Source organism: Paramacrobiotus metropolitanus, unplaced genomic scaffold (genome assembly GCF_019649055.1).
Source record: "Paramacrobiotus metropolitanus isolate TYO unplaced genomic scaffold, Prichtersi_v1.0 Parri_scaffold0000208, whole genome shotgun sequence".
Taxonomy (NCBI): domain Eukaryota; kingdom Metazoa; phylum Tardigrada; class Eutardigrada; order Parachela; family Macrobiotidae; genus Paramacrobiotus; species Paramacrobiotus metropolitanus.
The window spans coordinates 42,266-64,810 of NW_026570428.1; the positions used below are offsets into that span (position 1 = coordinate 42,266).

At 40.2% G+C, this 22,545-nt stretch overlaps 1 protein-coding gene across 3 annotated transcripts; it reads right to left on the reverse strand.

The window, feature by feature from the left end:
* Positions 1-7,225: 7,225 nt before the first annotated feature.
* On the reverse strand, positions 7,226-21,160 carry LOC129601006 (thyrotropin-releasing hormone receptor-like). Of its 3 annotated transcripts, none has more exons than XM_055499701.1 (5): positions 20,570-21,160; positions 9,053-9,207; positions 7,816-8,338; positions 7,485-7,710; positions 7,226-7,420 (listed from the first exon to the last, which is right to left on the reverse strand). In XM_055499701.1, the coding sequence occupies exons 1-5, from the start codon at positions 20,849-20,851 to the stop codon at positions 7,350-7,352; spliced, it is 1,257 nt and encodes a 418-aa protein (XP_055355676.1). In that variant the 5' UTR covers positions 20,852-21,160; the 3' UTR covers positions 7,226-7,349. The 3 variants fall into 3 exon arrangements, with proteins under 3 accessions (XP_055355676.1, XP_055355674.1, XP_055355675.1); XM_055499699.1 differs by lacking the exon at positions 20,570-21,160 and adding an exon at positions 16,203-17,462; XM_055499700.1 differs by lacking the exon at positions 20,570-21,160 and adding an exon at positions 11,682-12,295.
* Between the last annotated feature and the right edge of the window lie 1,385 nt (positions 21,161-22,545).

Genomic DNA, 22,545 nt, shown 5'->3' on the forward strand with positions numbered 1-22,545 from the left:
TGGTTGTTTTTTAACATTTAAAATTAATTTGAATCATTTTAAGTAGGGTCAGGCGAATGGGTGCGCCTCTTATTATCCTGATGGATTTTGTCCAATAAATAAGAGTACCAGAACGAAAAGGAGTAATCTGCATTAAACGATTTCGATAAGATCTTCTGTGGATAAAACAAACAATTTTTAAAATGTTAAAACTGTGGTGTCTAAGAAAGCACACAGCTGACATTTTCTGTACGCCATCCGGTTATATTATTTTCTTGACCTGGAAAGTCTTCTTCCATTGCGAAGCCACTTGCAGTGAGTCAGTCCATATTCTGCGTGAAGCATTAAAAATTGAAGCACATGGGTTACAATTAGGCCTGAAGATGCGCTTTCTGAAAAGAACACAACCTTTTACTTAAAATACTTCCTGAGAACGGCAAGCCGGAGTTTCTGGCAAAACTCGCTCTGTGCCAACGCCTCGACCATTTATAAATGCGCTTTTTGCAGCTTTTATAACCACGACTTCGTCCAAATACGTATATCTTTTCCGAGCAAATACCAACGGATGCGCTGGAGTTCCAGCTTTACATACTTTTGTCCGCCTAAGGGCCGCGGTGGCCATCGAAGAAGCCCCAACTTCCGCCCAGTTATCCGAGAGTAACAAGTGCTTGATTTGGCCTGCGCTGAAAGTCTGAATCTGATTCTGATTCTGAATGCTAAAAGTCTGAGTCTGAATACTGAAAGTCTGATTCTGAATGCTTAAAGTCTGAGTCTGAATACTGAAACTCTGATTCTGATTACTGGAATTCTGGATCTGAATACTGAAATTCTGAATGTGAAATTGTGAATAAGAAGGCTCGGCACCTGGCCGGTGATGACCAAAGTCTCTGTAATAAAAACCATTACAGTATTATTAACTCAAGCATGCGAGCGAGTTTACAGCGTACATGGATTCTACTATTACAAAAGTGAAATTCAGACTATCTAGTAGCGAAGAACATAAGAAACAATAAAAACGGCGGCAGCAAATCTGTAGAAGTACTCTGTACATACGAGTATTTGTGCTGCAGATCTTCATGCAGCACAATAATATTTAATGCAGACGTTCTTCTTGCTATGTTTCTTCCAAGCTGGTCTATGCCAGACCTGGCTAATGCCGAATGTACGGGGGATTGTGTTGGATTTTGTTATCTTACGAATGTCGGCATTATTCTCTATGCTATTATGGAATTGTTTTGGAATTTATGGTCTTACAAATGTGCGACACAGTCGGCAACGACCTCTGTGTTATTATGTGGGAATGTTTTGAGTTCGTTCGGTTGATCAGCCGCGATGCAGGGATTGTAGAAGGAGGCGAAATCAGAAATATTGAAGCAGACTGTTAAAAAGCTGACTATCAAACAAAATTTTTGCTGCTACAAGTGCCGAGTAAGAATAACGACTTCCTATCAGTCCATTTCTACTTCAAACAATAACTAAAAAGCAGTACTTACAAAAGTCGGAAATAACAACAAATCTTAAATACCGGAAGAAATAATTGTAAGGAGGAAGATAAATTAATAATGAGACCTGCAAATCACCCATAAACCAACCCGCGCTAACGATAACGATAACGTACACTGTCAATCATATCGAACAGGATGGTGCCGCTGTTCGAAGCTGTATAGTGTATACTGCAGACTGCAGAGACAGCTTCAAGTTTAAACCTGATAATTCAGCACTAGCTGCTTCTTAGCAGTTGGTTTTTTTGGAAACAAAGAATTATTCCCGAAAATAGTAAATAAAACTGCCAGTATCGAAAAGAAAATTACAGCCCTGCTCAGCCAAGTTTCTTCAAAAAATTAGCACAGGTCAGTCGTGATAAAATACATCCTTATTTAATTTTTTCTTAGTCCGATATCTTTTTCATTTGGAGATTCTACGCTGAGACCGCTTTCCAAATAATCGTGAGGTCAAAATTAGGGTAGACCAGCGGAAAAAAGCGGCTCGACCCACTCAGCGTGGTAGCAGTAGTCCTGTTTGAAATTTGTTTACAAATTCTAGTAACAAATGTTTACAAATGTTGCCCAAAAGCAATAGCTCTGAGATGTTGGTCATCCAATGCTCTTGCGAAAGATACCATATCTGTACATCAGCCTATTTCGGCCAAGCCTGGGTGACCTTTGCAGAGTGACTGCAAGCACCTTTGAATCGGGGGGTGACCTCCCTCGCACGCTTCCGGTGCAGCCACGGCATGCGACGGGTGATTATTTTCGACGAAATCGTACTTGCCAAGGCTTGAGAGTAAATAAAAAGTCTTCCACTCGTACAATATGCCTAAAACACTCCATTTCAAGACACTGTAAGAGCAAGCATACAATTTTTTTGCAACCGCTTTGCTGATTTTTTATTCTATTCATCCGGCCACTGCATTTCTCTGGCTGGACAGTTTGTGCCTGTTCAAACCTCAAAATCGTTTCAAGTGGTCCATTTTTTATTCATGGATGATATCAACTTGCAGTTTTTCTGGTCTGAGCGCTAGGGGACCGCATTCTTCGTCAATCGTCAGGTATGTCTTACCATACAAGCCTATGAGAAGTTCACACTGTTTCGCGATCAGCCCGAGCACTGATCGCGCTAGATTTTTTTGCTGACGCACAACGGACAGGCTTCGGTTTGCTTAAGAGTTTCCAGAAAAGCCCACGTAAAAATATTTGTGGGTGTATCCTTCAGAGGGGCCGGTATAAGCATCCTAAAAATGACCACTATCGCACTCCCTTAACCAGTGCTCGGCTCCCTACTGGCAGACCAAAGGGTACCGGTTTTAAAACTCCTAAATTCACAGTAAAAAGTCACTCTAGGTGACTGCAAGTTCAAAAACGAAACAGTGTATACAATTATTTTATAATTATTCAACAAAAGTGCCCCAACTTGGCTGAGTAGGGCTGTATTATTAGAGAAAATTACTCGCCTTCAAAAATTCCAATTAGGTACATACAACGGGTATTCCAAAAATAATTTTCTATAATTACCTCTCTGTCATTTGAAGTAATGTAAAAAATTTGTGCATTTATGCAAATAAAAATAATTTAATGATATATTTTTTGTTGCATAAGCCATTATGTAAACTATCGACGAAAACAAAAAATTAAAAGGTTCGGTGAAGAATTCAAAAAACCGAAAAATGAAATAGTTTGTGCTACGTTTTCTGTCTTTTCACAGTCATATTTTCGAAATGCTTCAACCGACATGCTCTTTATTGCCACAAACGTTGCTGAAAAGTTTTCTTCGAAACGTTTGATGTGTCAACTGCCAGTATTGTGCTTAATATTACTGTGATGGCAGAACGTCTTAAAAAATTTAGAAGGTGAAGTAAAGCTCATTCAGAATTTCAGTATGCAGAATCAAAGTTTCAGTATTCAGATTCAGACTTTTAGCATTCAGAATCAGAATCAGACTTTCAGTATTCAGACTCAGACTTTTAGCATTCAGAATCAGATTCAGACTTTCAGCGCAGGCCGCTTGATTTGCGTACAAAGTGCATGCTTGTTTGTCTGTGTCTGTGCTGGGCAAGTAAATCCAGAACGGCAACTACACCCGAAACGAATAGTTTTGAGAGTGGTTCTTGAAGGCACTTACATAATACAGGTGGAAACGCTGACGTCTCCTCAAAACGTACAAGCACGTAGCTCGCAAAAAGAAACTAGCATGAATAATTTGATTTAAGTAACGGCTGCTCATGTTGAGGTCCTAACTCGACGGTGGGGATTTGGGAATATCTAGTGGTTGTCAGAGCGATTACGCTTTAACTGTTGTGTTAGAGGTTACATGACAGCTATAATGTGAAGCAGTCAGGTATTATTTCAATTGAAAAAGAATTCGTAATACTTCGCAATATCGTTTCTCGCCGTAGATAAGTGGTCGTACGAAGTCCAACCTAATAAGGGAGATAATTTCCACTTAGCCATTTCGTTTAAAATTAAAATTACCATGGCCAGAAAAGCGTGTTTGTAATATCAGCCAAGATGCTGAAGTGGTTCTTCAAAACGTTACTGCTGCAAGAATTACTGCAGCTAGACTGGAGAATCAAAGGGAATTTTTTACGGTTCGTCGTGCGCTTGCGGCGACCTGCAGTTAAATCGTCAACCAGACTCAAAGTATCGACATTACCTTAAGAAAGCCGGATGACCTTTTATAGCTTTTCTTCTGTATTTTTGCTTTACTAGACAAACAAAGAAGTGCTTGCACTGTATTTCGCTTATTTGTCGCAGTGGACGTGTTACTGTATGTTTTATTACTACAAGTTTTTTTCTTGGTATAAGTGTTTTTTTTAATTGGCTTAATGAGGTAGCATGGTAGCAAGATCATCTGGGACAAAAGTTATTTTTTTTAGACAAAAGGCGTTTTAGTCTGCAAATATTCGGACTATTTGCAGAATAAAATGGCATTTTTTGAGCAGGGAGTTCTTTTATCAGTTTTTATTTCATTTTCGCCGATTGAAACGGAGGCTGGTTTGAAAGAAATTAAAGGTAGAAGTACTGTCCGACCGGGTTTTCGACTACTGGTTTTCAAAATGTAGTATCGGTTCTGGGCCGTATTTCCTGGTTTAGCGCTTTGGTGTAACCGGTACGTGGCGCTGCAGATCTGAAGATGGACGCAGGCAAGAAGACACTGTTAGAAAATGTTATAAAATATTAACTGCTTGTTAAAATTTTCAATAGCGATAGAACAGTTTAGTTGTTTTTACTGGAAGCTTTTTATATTGTTCAATGTTCACTGCAGATAATGTGTATTACAAAGTATTAATACTGTGCTAGAAGCTTTATTCAGCCTGTGTATGGTGGGCACTAACTGTGCCATCACGAGGTAATATCTTTCCGTAACGTAGTGTAAACTGTAAAGCAAATGCCCTTACAAAAAAATATTTAATGGTTTCTTGAATTAAGTTGTGAATTAACTAATTAAGTTTTTTTCCCTGTTTTATTATGGATGATCCAGGGCACGATAACGAAGCACGGTGCACGTCTGTTAGTACAAGGTTTTAGTTTTCGATACTCTCACGCGAGCTGAAATAAAAAATTCCCAGTCTTGGGGTTGGGGATACTAATCTTGGTAGTTATTGGGAAGTATTGGTAACTGGTAAGTATTGCTAAATATTGGTTAGTATTAATGAGTATGTTAATAGGCAACAGCCAATGCACATATCTACAGAGATATGCTTTCACAGGTGAGTATTGATAAATATTGGCTAATATTGCATATGTTGGTCAGTATACGTGAGTATAGGCTAATATAGATAATTATTGAGCAGTATTTGATATTACGGGTAGGGGTTAGTATTGCTATGTATTGGTTAGTTTTGGTGATTAACACCTGATACTGGCAACTGGTATTTGGTAATTAACTACATCCGTAACAACCGTGACAGAGTAAGGTTAAAAAACCTATGTTTGGGAGAACGGGTAGGCCGATTTCAACGCGGTCAAGTGCGCCAGAACCGCTGCAACGACGCGGTGGATGTTAGACTATTACCGAGACGATGCGCCTCGAGGGAAAAAAAGGGGACCGGAAAGGAAAGTTGTTACCATGGGCCTCCATAGACATACATGGACAAGTTGTTCCCATGTGCGTAAATGACACGATACGCCTCGGCCAGCGGCCTCGATGCGAACAAAAACAAAATTAATTAATCACCAAAGCCGACGCCGATAAATTGGTTACGGATGTAGTCCTCCGTAAACTGGTTATCTACATCCGTAACCACGTATACACGATTGATAATGTAGCCAATGTTTGGGCAAACGGCTGAACCGATTTCGACGCGGCCAAGTGCGTTAAATTCGTCTCAACGGCGTGAATGTTCTTACGCTATTGCGAAATCGATACGCCCCAAAAGGGAAGGAGTAGCCCCAAAAAACAAATTGTTGCCATGGGCCCCCATAGACATACATGGTAAATACATTGTCTGTTTGCGGACCGTTCGGAAAAACCGAGACAGACCGCGGCCTTCGGCATCGGCACGTTACAAAGTATTGAAAATTTAAGAAACACAAGCAAAAATTGATCGCAGTCAATCCCACCAGCGTGATCGGTATACCTCGTATTCTTTCATATACGATATTTCTTAGATATCTTAGGTTTCTTAGGTTTCTTAGGTTTTCTTAGGTTTGTTAGGTTTCTTAGGTTTCTTAGGTTTCTTAGATTTCTTGGATTTCTTTGTTTTCTTAGGTTTCTTAGGCTTCCTTATGGTTTCTGAAGTTTTCTTAGATTTTCTCTTTCTTAGTTTTCGTAGTTTTCTTGGCGGCTGGGATCAATGCAATCAACCGTTGCGAAGCGTGCATTGCGTAACAAACGTGCGCCGCAAAAGTTTGTGTACGGATGTAGATCCCGTAAACTGGTTATATGAATACTAACTACGTAACCAGGGTCCTCGACACTTTGCCGTTGTAACCAATTTTCTCCCGTTCCACACATCCAATCTACCCGCTCTAAAGTGATACAGAATCCTCTCGGTGTCGAGAGTGTTCCTGCATCATCAGTTTTCTGAAAAGCCCACTACCCACAGTCCAGTGGTCACTTAAAAGCTTGTTACCATGGTGGCCATTAGCTAACTGTAAATCCCCAGATTGTTACTATATGTTTTGCCATTGAAATTAGCGAATTGCGAATTAGCAAAATAACAGGTACTGCTCACGCCTGTTTATTTTGTTCGTGCCTCCTTAATGTAATAGACATCGCGCCATTATTTAATACATATACAGTTAACCTTTTACATGCTCGAAATCCTAAGACATTATTCATCCGCGCTGGGCTTGTATTACAGTAGCTAGCAGTGGTTAGTACGGTCACTATCGACTAATAATGGTTAGTATATATTGGTTGGTATTTGCTAGTATTGGATAATATTGCGCATTATTTGCCGGTATCGACGTAAAATTTAATACGAAGTTATGAATACGAATACGTAAATATGAATTTGTACTTTAGTATTGATAATCCAGTGCCGCTCTACAATAGTGCAGACTACTGATGTAGTAGTCTGCATTATTGTAGAGCGGCACTGGTTAATCATAAAGCTACATAAAAGGGTACCGGTTTGTAGTACCATAATTATTGTAGCAGCACCTTATACAGTACCAGCCGCGATTTATGGGAGAATCAACGCTTTGGACTAACAAGATTTCTGAAATGTGAGCTTGTATGATTTCTAATCCTCTGACTTTACCTTCCCGTTTTACAACCTACAATATTATTCAAGAAGTGCGTACAGCTGTGCAATCGAAGCTTCAATTCTTAAACCTCGCTCGCTCAATCTAAAATCTCGGAGCAAAAAATAAAAGAAATCCGAATACCTAAAGAAAGATAGGTACTGAAGACATGATTTAATACTGTTACAGATAAGCGACGCTCGTGGTTCTTGTTCCGTCGTTACCATTGGCTTTTTTGGACGATCTGCGCACTTCTGAAAACATCAAGAATTAATTAATTAACTGAACCTCAAGTAACTTTCCTTTAAACGTACATACTTTTACAAGTGATAGTCTGATAAAACGCCCTTCGGAACCTCGCACTCATTATGTTATACAGGACTGGATTTATCGCCGAATTGAGATAGATGAGCGTCTTGGCGAATAAGGAGTACCATTCGTTGAGCCAGGGCGTGGCCGCAAAAGTATTGTACATCAGCAAACCACGGAATGGCAGCCAGGCAATGGCAAATACTAATACGGTCGCAAAAAGCATTCGCACAACCTAAAAGATCCCCTGTTTATGTCCAAATTTCGAGTGTCAAGCAGCAAAGGTCGTGTCTGCCACTCTGCCGTTGGCTAACTTTACAGTACACATTGCCATGCATACCTGTATACGCGCTCGGATCTGCTTACGCTGGGTGAGTGTCGATTCGGTCCCACTGGAGGCACTACTGTGTCCGTTACTGACAGTTATAGTGCTGCCAGTGTTAGGCAAAAGGGACTTCTTCGACTCTTGCTGATCCTTGTGCCGTATGGTTGACTCCCGCGAGAACTTCCAATCGTCCGCCGTATTGATGGACACACCGATCGCCGCTTCACGCTTCCGCAACGTCTCGTCGATCCTTACGTAGATCACCACCGCCGCCAACAGCGGAGTGAAGTAGAATAATAACAGATCCGCGCCAAAGATAATCATGTAGTACGCCTGCGACAAGCGAAAATCGCAGATCTGCCGATCGGTGCCTTCGATGGGTTTCACTTCGGTCAGTCCCAGCCACGGTGAGCAGTAGACGGCGGCGGCAACCCAAGAGCAAATGATGATCTTGCGCGTGCGCTCCACGGTGCACACTTTGCGAGCTAATAATGGGCGGCAAATGGCGACGTAACGCTCAAAGGTCATCATGGACATACTGCAAAACGAATACCGGTGATTACAGGCACGTTGCAGAAGAGTGAGATTTGACAAGCAGTTGTAAAAAGGTCAAAAAGAGAGGCGAATGTATCCGTTTAAGTGTAAAACGGTGAGAATTAACACTACGGTTAGCGAACTAAAACAGCATACAAGTAGAGCAGGAAATGGAATATTCAGGACTAACATAAAGCTCGATTACGACTTTTCAGACTGTATCTATTCTGATCTAAGAAGAACAATGCCAGCACATGCTTATACGAAATTCTATCTAACGGTGAACGGAAAAAATTTCTGTTTTATTAGCAATATGCAGTGGACACGTCCAAGTGGGCCTAAATATCTTTCTGTAATTCATATGGCGATGTTTATATGGCTTTATGCTATCCTGGTTACGTTTGTGTTTGTAAGGTCCTACTACAGTGCTAAGAGTATAAAATTCCTTGAAAATGCTGCTACAGTATACGAGCGCGCCATTTTAGTCTTTATAAAATTCTTTATCGTTCCTGAAATAAACTACAATTTGTCCTAGCATTTGTGGCCATTTTTGTCCTACAATTTGTGACCATTACCAAGTTCTGTCTTGGCAATGGTCACAAATTGTAGGGCGAGCACCAGAAAATTTTTCAACATGAAATTCTCAATTCTGGATGCCACGTAAGTGCTTCACTAGACCTCAAACTTAAAATTGATCCACGTTTTGATGCTAACTTACCTGGTGACCCCGGCATTAATTCCAAAGAAATTGAGAAAAATGAACACAGAGCATCCCACTTGACCAAGAAACCACTGATTTCCTAAGTGGTACGTCACAATGGCTTCCGGAATGGCCGTTAAGCAGACCAGTAGATCGGCATAGGCCATCGACACCTACAAAAATCTCACAGAATTACCGATAAAATAAATACTGATAATTCATCCATCGATTAAATAAAATCGTAATACGGAAAATAAAATGTGAAGTTTGTTCACTGAATTATCCCGTATAATCCGCCAGCAGCCGCAATAGCAGGATTTCCAGCAATTTCTATACTGCGCGCACACTGGCTCGTGTGTTGTAACAATGACGCTAATTAAAAAAATAGTAAATACTAAACGCCAAGTTTCTTACGCCAAAACGGCTAGAAAGAATTGCAAGAGATTTTTGCAGCGTGTAATTGTGCCGTATTGACATACTGGTATATTACTGTACTAGCAACAAGTACTTAATTATTATCAGTAAGGTGGCGCTTTGTTCAACATGTATTGTGAGCGCACTGCAAAACACCTTTTGTAATGTTTTATCTCGTTTTAAATCCGAAATATGCATTGTCCTGAAAACTGCGTGTAACTCCCGGTTGCTGAGATATGCCAAAGTAAAAGGCAAAAATTCAAATGCGTTGTCGTGTTTCAAAGCTTAGGTTATTACCCAACCTTCATAAAACTTTGCTCTAAAGAGCGCATAAATATGAAAGAAGGTTTTGCACCGCAACCAGGCCATAGCTTCCCACTTCAATTTTTAAATGGATTTTCAAATTTACACTTAAAATTCAAAAATGCCATAAATTTTCTGGTTTATTAACTCTTGTTCATGTTTTATGGTCATAAATCAGGAGCCTTTTAGTAGCTTTTAAGGAGGTCGGATAATAACCTGCCTTTTGGTACACGACAATAATGCGCTTAAACGTCCTGCCCATTTTAATTAGGCATATCTCAGCAACAAGATGTTGGACGGATAATTTGCTTTCGGGCCGATGTAAACCTATTACTTGGCTTTGAATGAAATATAACAATGCAAAAAGCTCTTTCGCAGTGCGCGCAAGTACCCGTTTCAGTGGGTGTATTATTAGGCACTTATGTATACATATAGATATGTGTATTAGGTGTGTATTATTATATAGGTACATAATCTGGCACCATGTACCGAGGCTACCATACATGTGGATTTCCCTTTAGGGCTAAGAAATGCCGTTCGTATACAGTATATACTGCATAACTGTCTTAACGTTTGTACAAACTCATCTGGGGCCACAGTACAATTTACATTTAGTACGCATTGCCTGGATCTCGTAGAGTTAGAGACTACATTTGAAAACATTTTTAAGGGAACTAATGTTTCCATCGATTTACACTCTTTAACGAGTAGCCTTAAGGATAGATTGATTATGTGCGCGGATCAGCATCTGCAGCTGAACAAAGTCTGACCATTCTGACTAGCAAAGTGCAATATGTTTTATCACCAGCAAAAACACCCTACAATGTAATGAGCTTAGAGGTCTTATATGATTGCCGGCCACTTACGATCAGCTCACTTGAAACCATTAAACCATCCATTACCAACTACAAGATTCCCTATTAGCGAACATTTTTTAGAAGCGACGATAATCATTTGTCAAAGGGCAAATTAGCCGATGTAATTTATCACCGGCATTAATGGAGAAAAGACCGTACCTGTCTTGTGACTACAGTACATACTAGCGTAACAAGGAAAAAACATCTCGTTGCAGATTATCAACTGGTCTGCTGAAAATAAACTGCAAAACTACACAAAATGAAAAACTAAAGGCACATGCTAAAACGATTTCAAAAATTTCATTACTGCGACCTTTTCAAGGTTTATGTAACAGTTGTTGCATGAAGTTGCAACAAATGCGTCTGTACTGAATGCAATAGCGGTCAAAACGCGACATTTACAGTATTATATTACGAATTTCCAAGGAATCGGCTCAGTTTGACGTTGAGTTATAACTGTATTATTCTGTTTGAGCGCTTTCTTAGATGATGAGAAGGAAATTTAACACTAACGCAAGGATTAAGAAAACCGATGAGATAACATGAGGCCGAATGTAGGCTTACTGGATTGCATTAAAATTATTAAAAAGTCAATGTGAGATAGAGATAGAGTTTTGCATTTTAAAATATTCTACAGCTCAAAGCATAAAAGAGCAAAATAATGTACAATTATGAAAACGTTATTGAGGATCTTAATCGCTTCTCATTCGCCAGCATAATTTTCATGGAACCAATGCATAAATTAAACTACTCTAGCTAAAAACAAAAGTACACAACTACTCTAGCTTGTACGATTTTGCAAAACGTTACTATTCCACAAACTGTGTCTTTGTGCTAGTTTTTAAATTAAGTACCACTTTAAAAAAATCGTAAATACTTATACTATGTAGAACGCAGTTAAGCCAAAAGCGTGTTTTATAAGTGTTTATTTGAATCCTGACTCAGCATCATTCCTTTGAACAACCCAATAAAAATTCTTAATTACTTTCGTAATGGTCGTAAAAGTCAGCATAAATCATTAAATTATTAGTCAATGAGCAAACAGAGTGTTTTAATTTGTATGCTGTAATTACCAAATAACTGTACATGGGATACTGCAATAATGCCGATCTATGAGCCACAATAACCAGCAGCACATTTCCGGCAACACCAAGGACAAAAACCGCTGAGTGCAGTGTGGTCGCCGCAATACGAAATGGTACGGTCAGCGGATTAATCACGGTACTGTTATCAGCAGTAGTGTTCGACCTCCGTGACGTGCGGGAACTCTTCACGCGATAGATATACATTGGGACGCGGTAATCCGAGTTGTTACCGGCATTAGTCGCGGAAAATGCCGCATACACTCGTGGCTCGTCATCATCCCTTTCGAAAAGCGCATCCCTATCAACATTTTCGTAATACTCATCCAGACAAGTACCATTGCAGATGCAAGTGATTATCAGAGAGACAAAACACAAGAATAATGATTGCTCAGTCAAATGAGCCATATTTTTCTTTTGAAACGCTTGATCTTTTCGTAAATCAAAATATCATTAACTTCATAATCAATGGGCTTAAACATCATAATCAAATTCAAACATTTCCGTATCAATTGAGTAGCACATAGAGCAACATTCATGCTGAGCAGGTTCCTGTAAAGTGTGTAAGGTCACCAGGTACGGTATCGATCTGGGTTGATAAGCGCGGCATATTACCAGTATATTATAAATGTGGAACTCCCCAACAAATCAACGAACGCACGCGTGACGAAGGCGGAGCTACGTAAGCCCTATCAGGAAGGTAGTTTTTATACTGAATGAACATGTGCTTATACTTAATTATAAGAAAGATCGGAATTCCCACGGTAATATATATATACACTGACGAACGCAAGCAAATGTGATTAGATCCAATGTACAGCAACGAATAACGAATCTTCACTTTATTTTTTGCAAATTGCTAGCAATATCATTCTGTGTGGAAGTCAATGGTATTTCTGACGGTTTACTGCCGGCTTTTCAACACTAAAAAGTGTAAGCAATCCTATCGATTTTTTCGACATTACAATGGTAGATCGGCGTAGTACGTTGATTCTGTTCCTACGTAAGTCGTTACATGCAGTCACCGCACAAAGCTGTGTCTCTTTGATCTGATCCCGCGTTAGCCAAACATAAATGCCTTCGGGTACGGGTCTTATCTGCCGACTGCCCTCTAATTTGGTAAATGTTTTCCCGATCATTATAACAAACGGGATCCACCTTTCATTTCAGCTAATTATGGACTCGACATCACAGCATGCCAACAGCCACCACATTAGCAAAAACTGAATGAAACTTGGCGAGGATGTTTCTTTACGTAGTGCCTTCTATCGCATGTATGGATAATGTACAATCCGAGACAAGGTACGCAGAATATTTTCAATTAATAATTTTTATACCAATACGCCATCCACGAGCTGTTTCTTGAAATACGGCCCAACAAAATCCCAGCTAACGCAGCAGGAACTGCTTCCGGTTTATCAGCGAAAAGAATCCATTTAATCGATTGCACTAACAGATTGCTTGATCAAAATTAATTTCCATGTACTAAAAAAACTTGACAAAATTTCACTTATTTAGGTACAGCATATTGAATAATTGCAAATATCAGTAAAAGTTTTCATCGTAAAATCTGCGATCAACAAAAGGTCTGAGAATACTCTGTATTTCTGGTTTTCTAAGAAAATTAATTAAAGTTTTCTGCTGTTATTCCAGTCAAACCGCAGACGATGACGTACATCCGGCGGCCGGAAGTGTGGAGATTATGTAAAGCAATTGAACGCGCTGGAGTGTGAAGGATGATACTTGGATGCCCCTTACGACCACAGAACATCTACAGCTAATTGCTGTAGTGATAACATTGCAAAATTCAGTGCGTCGGTACAATACGGCCTCGCTCTGGCACAGCCTAATATTTTTGTGAAAATAGTACGAAAGAAAATAACTTTTTAGGTCGCTTTTAAGGGTATCGCTGTTTTGAAAATTGATATTGTGTAATTTCGCGCAGTTCGCAACAAAATCTGGGTTTACTTTTTAAGTAAACATTTACTTTTACAAAAATAAAAGTCGCCGTGCTCCCATGCTATTAATAAAGCGTCTGTACCAGCTTATGAAATTATTTAACGTCACAGAGTGCGTGCAAATAAAACATGTGAAGGTACCGGCAAATCGCATAACTAAATCCGTCCTATTGTCTTTACCAGATTTGTTTGGTAATTATTAGTTTATACTCTACAACTACGAGCTGCATTTATGTATTATACTACGTCACTAGTTTATGCTTTTGATGCCTGTTATAGAGTACGTTCTTTCGCTTCCGGAATCCCGTTACCGTTAGGCACCGACAAATTGCTAGACTAGAGCAGGTGTCTACTGTCTAGGTATGAATATAGGTAGGTAGTCACCTATAACGATAGGATTTAAATATATTTGCGAGTTGAAACACTTTACCACCAATTTATCTATCACTTTTATCGCACTAATGCGCAGCTGAAAACTAGTGTTCTGGGAAAACAAAAGCCATTGCAATTTTGCAAGCCGCGCCATCACAAATATCTGTAGATAAACGCTTTTAATACACACAGTATAAAATCTTTATTAAATATTTTATTGTACTGTATCAACTATACTGTACGTGGCGTAACGGATTAGCATCATTACACAAATGTCGGTTCAACGTTGCGACACCTTAACTTGGAAAAATCGTGTTGTCGCCCGTTGTTGACACTTGACAGACGCACCTATCCAGGTTGAGATTTAAAAATATGACTGCTATTTTTGTACAAGCAATAGCACCATAAGGCTATTTTGTGCTCTATAGAGTATTTCTAAGGGATTCATGATTATGGATCACGCCTTAGAACAATCCATACATTCACCTTCAGTCGCGCATGGATGCATGTCTGGGTCGTTATTGCACCATCATGTCAAGTTCATAGAGCTCGCGCTCAAAATCAGGCTCCTGGGTGATAAGCTGTCGGATTACCAGCGGAAATCTACAGGGATACATCTCTAGACAAACTACACAGAAGTTTAGATACGTTTCGCTGAACGTCGTGATAGTGCATGGTGTGATACTAGAGTAAAAATTAAAACTAACTTGCTGCGTACATGTTCGACAGCAAAAACCATGGCCAATGAATGTCAGTGGTTGTGTATAAGAGATACGCCTACGTCAGCTTATCAGGTATGAACATCTTTACAGAAAGCTGCAAAACGCAGTCGACTGACTCGATTATAATTATGGTAAGCAGTCTAAGGACAGGGTAACGAATTGACGAGGGTCCCAGGCATTCGAAAGGACGCTCTTAACAAAGACGAGCGTCATGCTGTTTGATCTAGATCGAGATAATTTTCTCTCCACGAATCCCTGTGTATAAAGGTCACTCTTTCTACCGTACCTTCATACTGGCTCGAGGTAATTTAAGAAATGATAACTTGACTTGTAATACGTTTTTTTAATGGTCAGACTAGTATTTATAATGGGATATAAGTTATCACGCTCACACTTGTACGGGCTTTGCAACTGGGCGCAAACATTAGCAGAAGGATGCGGGTCGCCGGCCTGACCGGTGAACCGGGAGCGACATGATAATGCCCTTTTAACTGTCACAGAAATCTGGAATAACAGAACATCCATAAAGCAGGGTTTTCCATCGAAAAGATTGTTTCAGACTTTGTGCATCCTAATATTCGAAGATTGAGGCAGTTTTCTACCTGTGCGTTTACCACATATGACGGTACTGTACTGCAAGCGTAATATCGTTGAAACCCTATAAATTCTGTAGCAGAAGGCAGTAATCAAACCGATTGTTTTTAAGATTTTTGCTACAGAATTACACAGTTACATACTTGCAATATTCTGTTAGCTAAGTTATTGAGGATGTTATACCGGTTGAGTTATCTAAATATTCTCCAGGTCGGTAAATGCATCCAAACAGTTGCATACCTTAGCAATTCTGACACGCGGCCAAAATACGAGTAGTTCTGTTTAACATAGTGGTGCATCACTAGTCCTTAGGAAGCGCGTGCCGGTACCGACAACGTCGATATCGCACCAAGCAGCACGTTTTCTTCACAAATATCGAGGAAGCCAGAACTGCTATTTAAAAACGTTACATTAGGGTCATAAGCTAATTACTGTAGCAGCTAAAACATGATGAGATCCTACAGCAGTTTCTAATCCCGTAATCCCGTTCGAACATCCTAGTAAAGGTTATTGCTAGAGACTTATGTCATCCATTTAATCGAGTTAAAGTAATAGGATACGTCTTACAGTATGACAAAATGCCAAATCCGCAATAAGAGAAAGCTGTTGACCAGAACCTAGTCATGGCGTGGCTTCTCTGAAACAACTTTAATATTCCTAGTAATTGTCAGGCGTTATCAACGGTTTTTCTATAACTAATCCATCAGAGCTGGTATATTAAAGCTGGCAAAATGCCATAGCAATAAAGGATAAATAAAGTGTAAATATTCATTAGTTAATTCATTAGTGTAGTTAACGCTGCCGTTGTAGAAAATTCTATAATTTAATGATAAAAAATGTTCACCAGCTATGATTAAGGCGCTTACCAGATAAGTATACATAGGCTGCTTGAGAAAATTGGATTTATGTGCCACCACAACCAGCAGGGCATTGCCGGACACTCCCAGTAAGAAAATGGCTAAATGCATCGTGGTGGCAATAATGCGAAACGACAATGTCAATTCATTAACTGGTTCCTCAAATGGAAACACGTCCGCAGAAAAGTTAGAAAACATATCCATCTTTTTTGCCATAAAACGCGACAACTGCCTTTCGTTGGCGTGTGTAATGTTAGCCAGCCGGTGGTAATTTCGTAAGAGGATGATGAGGTCATCTTCGGTTAATAGTGCAGTCGTAGATAGCGTGTGATTGGCCAGCTGAGCCGGGGATACCGGCAGGAAACCAAGGATTATTAATAAACAATAATATCCGCTACAATACCATAGTGCCGCTAAAACGCTCATTGTGGCAGTAAGCGGTTACTACTTGCCCTCCTTGTGGACTCCGCGGCTTATTCGGGTAAAACCGCGCCGGATGTGCGGCAAATAAAGGATAGATAAAGAGGCCATTCTAATCCAACAGTCAGTATATAGACGCGGAAATTAGTTGCCGCATTGTTTGGGATGCACGGCGGAACAGACGGGCCACAAGGCGGTACATCAAACGAGCGCACCCGTAATGTGACGCTTTGGACAAAAAACGGGGGTTTGCTAATCTTAAGTATACCGCAGACATATCCAGTTTACGTATTGATTTTCTATTACATGCTCATCGTAAACATACTTAATGTCGCCCGCTCGGCTGCGACGTTATGATGCGCAAATATAACAAAATCTTGCTATCTTCTAAAAGGCTGCATAGCAGTCACGTGCTTATGTATTTTATTGTCATCACCGCTGACAGGCTGGAAGCATTAATCGATGTGGACGTATCATTGGCCAAGAAGATGAATTCCATGATTAGGCTGCTGTAGTGTCTATTATTCATGGTGGCGTGTAATTAAAATTTAATTGTGGTTAGTCGGCACAAACCGTACGCATTGGCGCGTATGGGGTCGCCTGATGAGCCACTTTTACACATCTGTTAACTGCCAGTTCAGGTCTCTAGAGAGTAAAGTAAAAACCCCATCTGAATTTTTTTCTGTCGACAGAACGACAGTAGCTCAGCAGTACAAGGACCGTGACATTAGTAATGCGGTATAAAGTTATAAACTGCGAGAGTGCGAGAAAGATTTCGTTTCGGTTTAATGACAGTCCGATGAGTCTATTAATTTTACAATCGTTCTACGTAATTAATATGGCATATCTCTTTCTCATTAGGCAACTATTCAGTAACATTATTGCAACTTGTGCGAGCAATGCAAACATCAGTTTATTACAAGTAACTTCCAGTCCTGGGTAACTGAATCTAGCTGTCCAGAGCGCACTAGCGCATTCTGTATTATATCTATATTATCGGTATGTACTCTGTACAAGCATCAGTACAATATGCCGCAATCGTCAGATTGGTACCATCTATTTCGGGTCTCCGACTAGTGTAAAGTTCCGGAAAATCATTTTTATTAGTTTTTTTCGATCATTTTTATTAGTGTAAATCGGCGCAGGCATTTTGTTATGTATACTGGCTGTTGTCGAAATAAACAGTATACCGGAAAATAATTTTAAGGATTATTGCACTAGTTTTCATTGCTACATAATATTTCGTTGGTGAGATCGGCAAGCAGAGATGGAAAATCTGATACGACTGCTAGTGCCGTAAAGGTGTAATCTCAAGCTGTTCCAGACCTACAGTAATTTATGACGCACAGAAATTCCTTATAACAGGACAATTTCGCTTGTACGAAGAGTACTCCACCGTATCGCCTTTCAGACCTAGTACGGAGCCTTATAGACAGTGTAATGATGCTCCTGATTGCAAAGCAGCCATACAAAATATAATAATTAAGCCCTGACCGATTTTTTAACGAAATTTCATGGGTATCGTATCATGCAGCCGGAGATTGAGATCGGTTTTAATGGCCTGACAGCGCTAAAAGTCCGATGATGACTAGAAACAGGAGGATTGAACCACAGGTAATCTAGGGAACTTGCCGGCGCACTGCAGCGAAAGATTTGTAATTTCGTCCAGAGCCTTGCAAATGGGATTTACTCCCGAACAATCCGAGTGCACGGCACGCGCGAACAATCAATCGTGATCTGCTATATTTTTGCTTTATTTATATCCACGGAAATGGTGGAATTTTTAGAATCTATAACATACGGCACTTAATACAGCACACTTTGTCCGTACGTGAACGCACGAGCTGGTATTGAGTAAATCTGTTTACGTGTTATGAGTTTTACAACTGCAAATTGATCCCTTTCGGCGGAAAATTTCCACACTGTACACAACGGCATCATCCACACAGATACTGCAACATTTGCAAAGTGTTGGAAAAATGGATGGACGTATCGATATCAACGGGCAGATTATTAAGCTTATTATAACGTTAGTGTACACGTGGCCAGGCTGGACGATGCGTGCCTTACCGCTCAAGAAACATTCGTCTGACCAATAACAGTTCTGACCTTTCTACAAATATATCCGTACTGTTCGTTTTTGTCAACATTCGTAACTGCGTAATGATTGCGTTCTGCTATGGAGTCGTAACAAATGTGTATCCACCCACAAACCATACGTGTGTGCAACAGGCAACTGCAAAAAAAAATAGTTTTCCAATTTCGAAATAATTGAAACTGCACCTGTTGCAATCTAAAAGAGGGACTGCGATAAAGGTCACGGTTCATGAACTGAGACTTTTTGCATATTGCACCCAAACAGATCTCCTGTACACAGCAGCACTCATGTCATTCTGCTAAACAGGGTCGTCAGCTCGGCGCGCGTGTATGTATAGCAGCAATGTACATTACATTTATCAATTTCGGTTTATTTTTAACTGCAGCATAAGTCAAATAAGGTATTATAATTAATATAATTATGAATCCTTTGCCATTTTAGGAGCTTTGGCGCGCTTTAAAATGCCACATATCCGGAGCTTACGAGTTAGTATTCGTATACGTGAACCATAATAACAGCAGACTATCCGCAGATACTCCGGCTTCGGAAGCCTTTTATCAAAAGTAATGCTGTTATCATTTGGCGTACAAGTTCACTCGAATCTCGGTAGATCGCATCAAACTTACGCGATTTCAAATGGGGAAAATTAAAATGCGCTGTACAACAAGTCTATGATAACAAAATTCATACGAACAATTTAGAACTGTCTGCTTGGCTGTGCAATGAATTCAGCTGGCTTGACCAAAAATTGAGGAGTACAACCACCACTTTCTTACAGACCATATGAATATCAGATAAATTACTGATTACACAAACAAATGTTGAGTTAACGATCGGAAATATCGATTTCTGGATACTTGATTTAGCATCAGTGTACCACAATAATTACAGATATGCAGCTAATAATTCGAGATGTAGGAGTTGTTGACTGTTTTGTACGTTCTCAAGGGGAAACTCTAAATCGGTGGAGTTGTGTAAGATTAATGGCCTAGTAGCTTATGTAAGTAATGAAACTGGACAGTACACCTACGTCATACGGCGAATTTATAAACTATTACCAAACACCAAGGAGTGCCAAGGGCGAGGACACCGTTAGTAAATCTTGGTAAAGGGTGCAACCAGTCGTGCGCAGAACCGAGCAAACAATTAATATTGTATGCCATAACTTGCTATCTCCATTAAAGGATTTGCATCCTTTTAAAACTGACGGTCCTTACAATAAAATCTTACTGTACTCGTAGTTTAGCAGTAATCGTCTCCATTTCCTACAATCAAGACTAATGGAAGACCGTTCTTTAAACCCAGTTAAGTGCGCTTGAGCGGTGGTCAAAAACTCCAGTCGTCTGTTTTGACTTTTGGAAATCCTCAATCCCGCATGCAGGGATGCAGCTCAGTGCATGTGTTACTTGGAATTTGAAAGTGTCAAAATTTTGTCTCATGTTTTGTAATATCGCACACATCGCTTACTATCGTCTGAAAGGTAAATTTTCGCCAATCTTCTAAAATGTACTCCGCACTTCCGTTTGCATGCAACTTTTGCAGTACACCTGTCCCTTTTACGCAACCAAAGCAGAAACGTAAGAAAAAGGTATTTGTACTCATAGCGACTTTTGTACTGCAACGCATGGAGAAAATTTAGTCTCAAAAATGTCTCCGTCGACATATGTGTACATGCCGAACGTACGGTACTAAGGATACTTCTACTGCGTAAGTAAGCCCGTCGACATAAGCACCGCCATCCCAATAATTAGCACCCAGCGTGCAGCTCTACAACCCTCTTGAGGCCGTTGCAATATCAACCTCCCAGGGTATTTGATTGGGATTCAGCGCTAATCGCTGGCACGCCGTCAACACTTACCAGGTACGTGTACATGGGATAATTCAGCAGTAAATCCGACATATGGGCCACAACGACAAACATCACATTGCCTACCACGCCCAGCAGGAAGATGGCCGACTGTAGTATGGTGGCAGTGACGCGAAACGATAGACTCAGGTCATTGTGGTCAGCGGATGCCGGCTGCATGTCGGTGGGGACGTTAGTCACCATAGCCAATTGTGCGGCTATAAACCGCGACAGATCCCGATCATCCAGCTCCGTACTGTTGATTGTGGCATGGAAGGCTTGCAAGAGCGCCATGAATTCATCATAGTTTAGGGACTCCGGAAGTACATCAGACGTGGAATTTCTTGAGGAAGCATGTCGGACGTAGAGTCACCAGAAGCAAACGGTATAAAATACGTCAGAAATACCGGGCACAGTAGACCGACGGGAAAACTCCAGGCTGTTGTCATCCTGGGGTAAGTTTGATTTTGGAGCTAGATGGGATTTATAATGAAACTACGTTTGTCGTCTAGGATGCGCGGAGGACAATCACGGTGCTTAATAATGAAGCGACACCGACATTCAAAGTCAGGATGCCGGTATGGTGACCTTCAAATCGTCTCGGTCCCGTGGCGGGAGTGCAGGCGGCATGGCCGCAGTAAAGTGCCGCATTGTTGGGCGAAATAAGTTTTATATATGGAGACGAGGGTTGTTCGGTATTGATTATTTCAAGACAGTGTTGCACATGGTATAGAAGGTGCAGATACGCCCGTTAAGCGATCTAGAGTACATGTATTGATATGCCACTTTTACGAGTATTTCCAGCTGTGATCCGAACTATCCGGTGTATTATTTTGTCAATCGGTGCAGTGGACTATCCGTGTGGGTTGTGGGTTTAGCATTCTCCAAATTTTTTAAATTCATCCACTGCGTTTATACCAAAACTAAGAATTCAACGTTTAAAACGTTTAAACGAAAACGAAACGAAAAATTTAAACGATTTAAACGAAAAATTTTCAACGTTTAAAACGCAAAAAGGGTTTTGATCGAACGCGATCTGAACGATTTTAGGGAACTGAATTTGACATGTGCTTAACGGGCAGCACGGTACAGCACCCTAAAATGCGTGTGGAGGGTGAGTGTTTAGCACTTGATCATGGGATTCCCGGCAACTTTTTGACAAGGATTGTGTAAGGATGATAGTCAGAGTTAATGTTACGATGATGGTCTTCTATTCCTTGTAAAAGGATACGTGCTGTCAACATTTAGACCTCGAGAGTGGTGTTTTGTGTGTGAGTGTTGAGTCTTTTATTAAGTCAATATATCACCGGTAATGTATACTTCTATATTATTATGACAAAAAATAAGTACACAATTATATGTTGACTAGTCTAGATCCGAGCTAAAGCTTACCGTAGATCTGCGCATAACCGAGCTAATGCTAACATTAATATTCTTGCATTATGCACTAGTATAATTTATAACCAAAAGGGAAGGAATTGTGTGCTGTATGAATTTTGGGGAGTTTGCATTCTGCAGCCTCCGAAATCCATTAGTGTTCTGACCAGTTCGTAAGATAACTACCCACCGGCAACAGTACAACACAACGGTAACAGTCAACGAGATCATGTTTTATTTACGCTAGTGCGCATTTGTTTTATGTCACCAAAACTACGAAAACAAACTTTCTCAGTGTAATAAACTTAAAGAACACTTGTATAATTTCTAATATGATTAAAATCACCGACATATTACGGTGGTACCGTGCAAATCTACGAAATTTATTCACCGGATTTACATAAACAGCTATTTTCAAAGTACCTAGGCCTAATGCTGTTGCCATCAACAGGACACCGATGGCGAAATACAACGTATCAAAACTGCAGTCAACAAACTCCTGTAAATCTGACAATCTGGCAGTGCTGATCAGTTCACACATTGGCTAACCATACCGGAAACGTTATTCTTGACAAACTATGGGAGAGTCATAGTTAATATTACCCGACAAC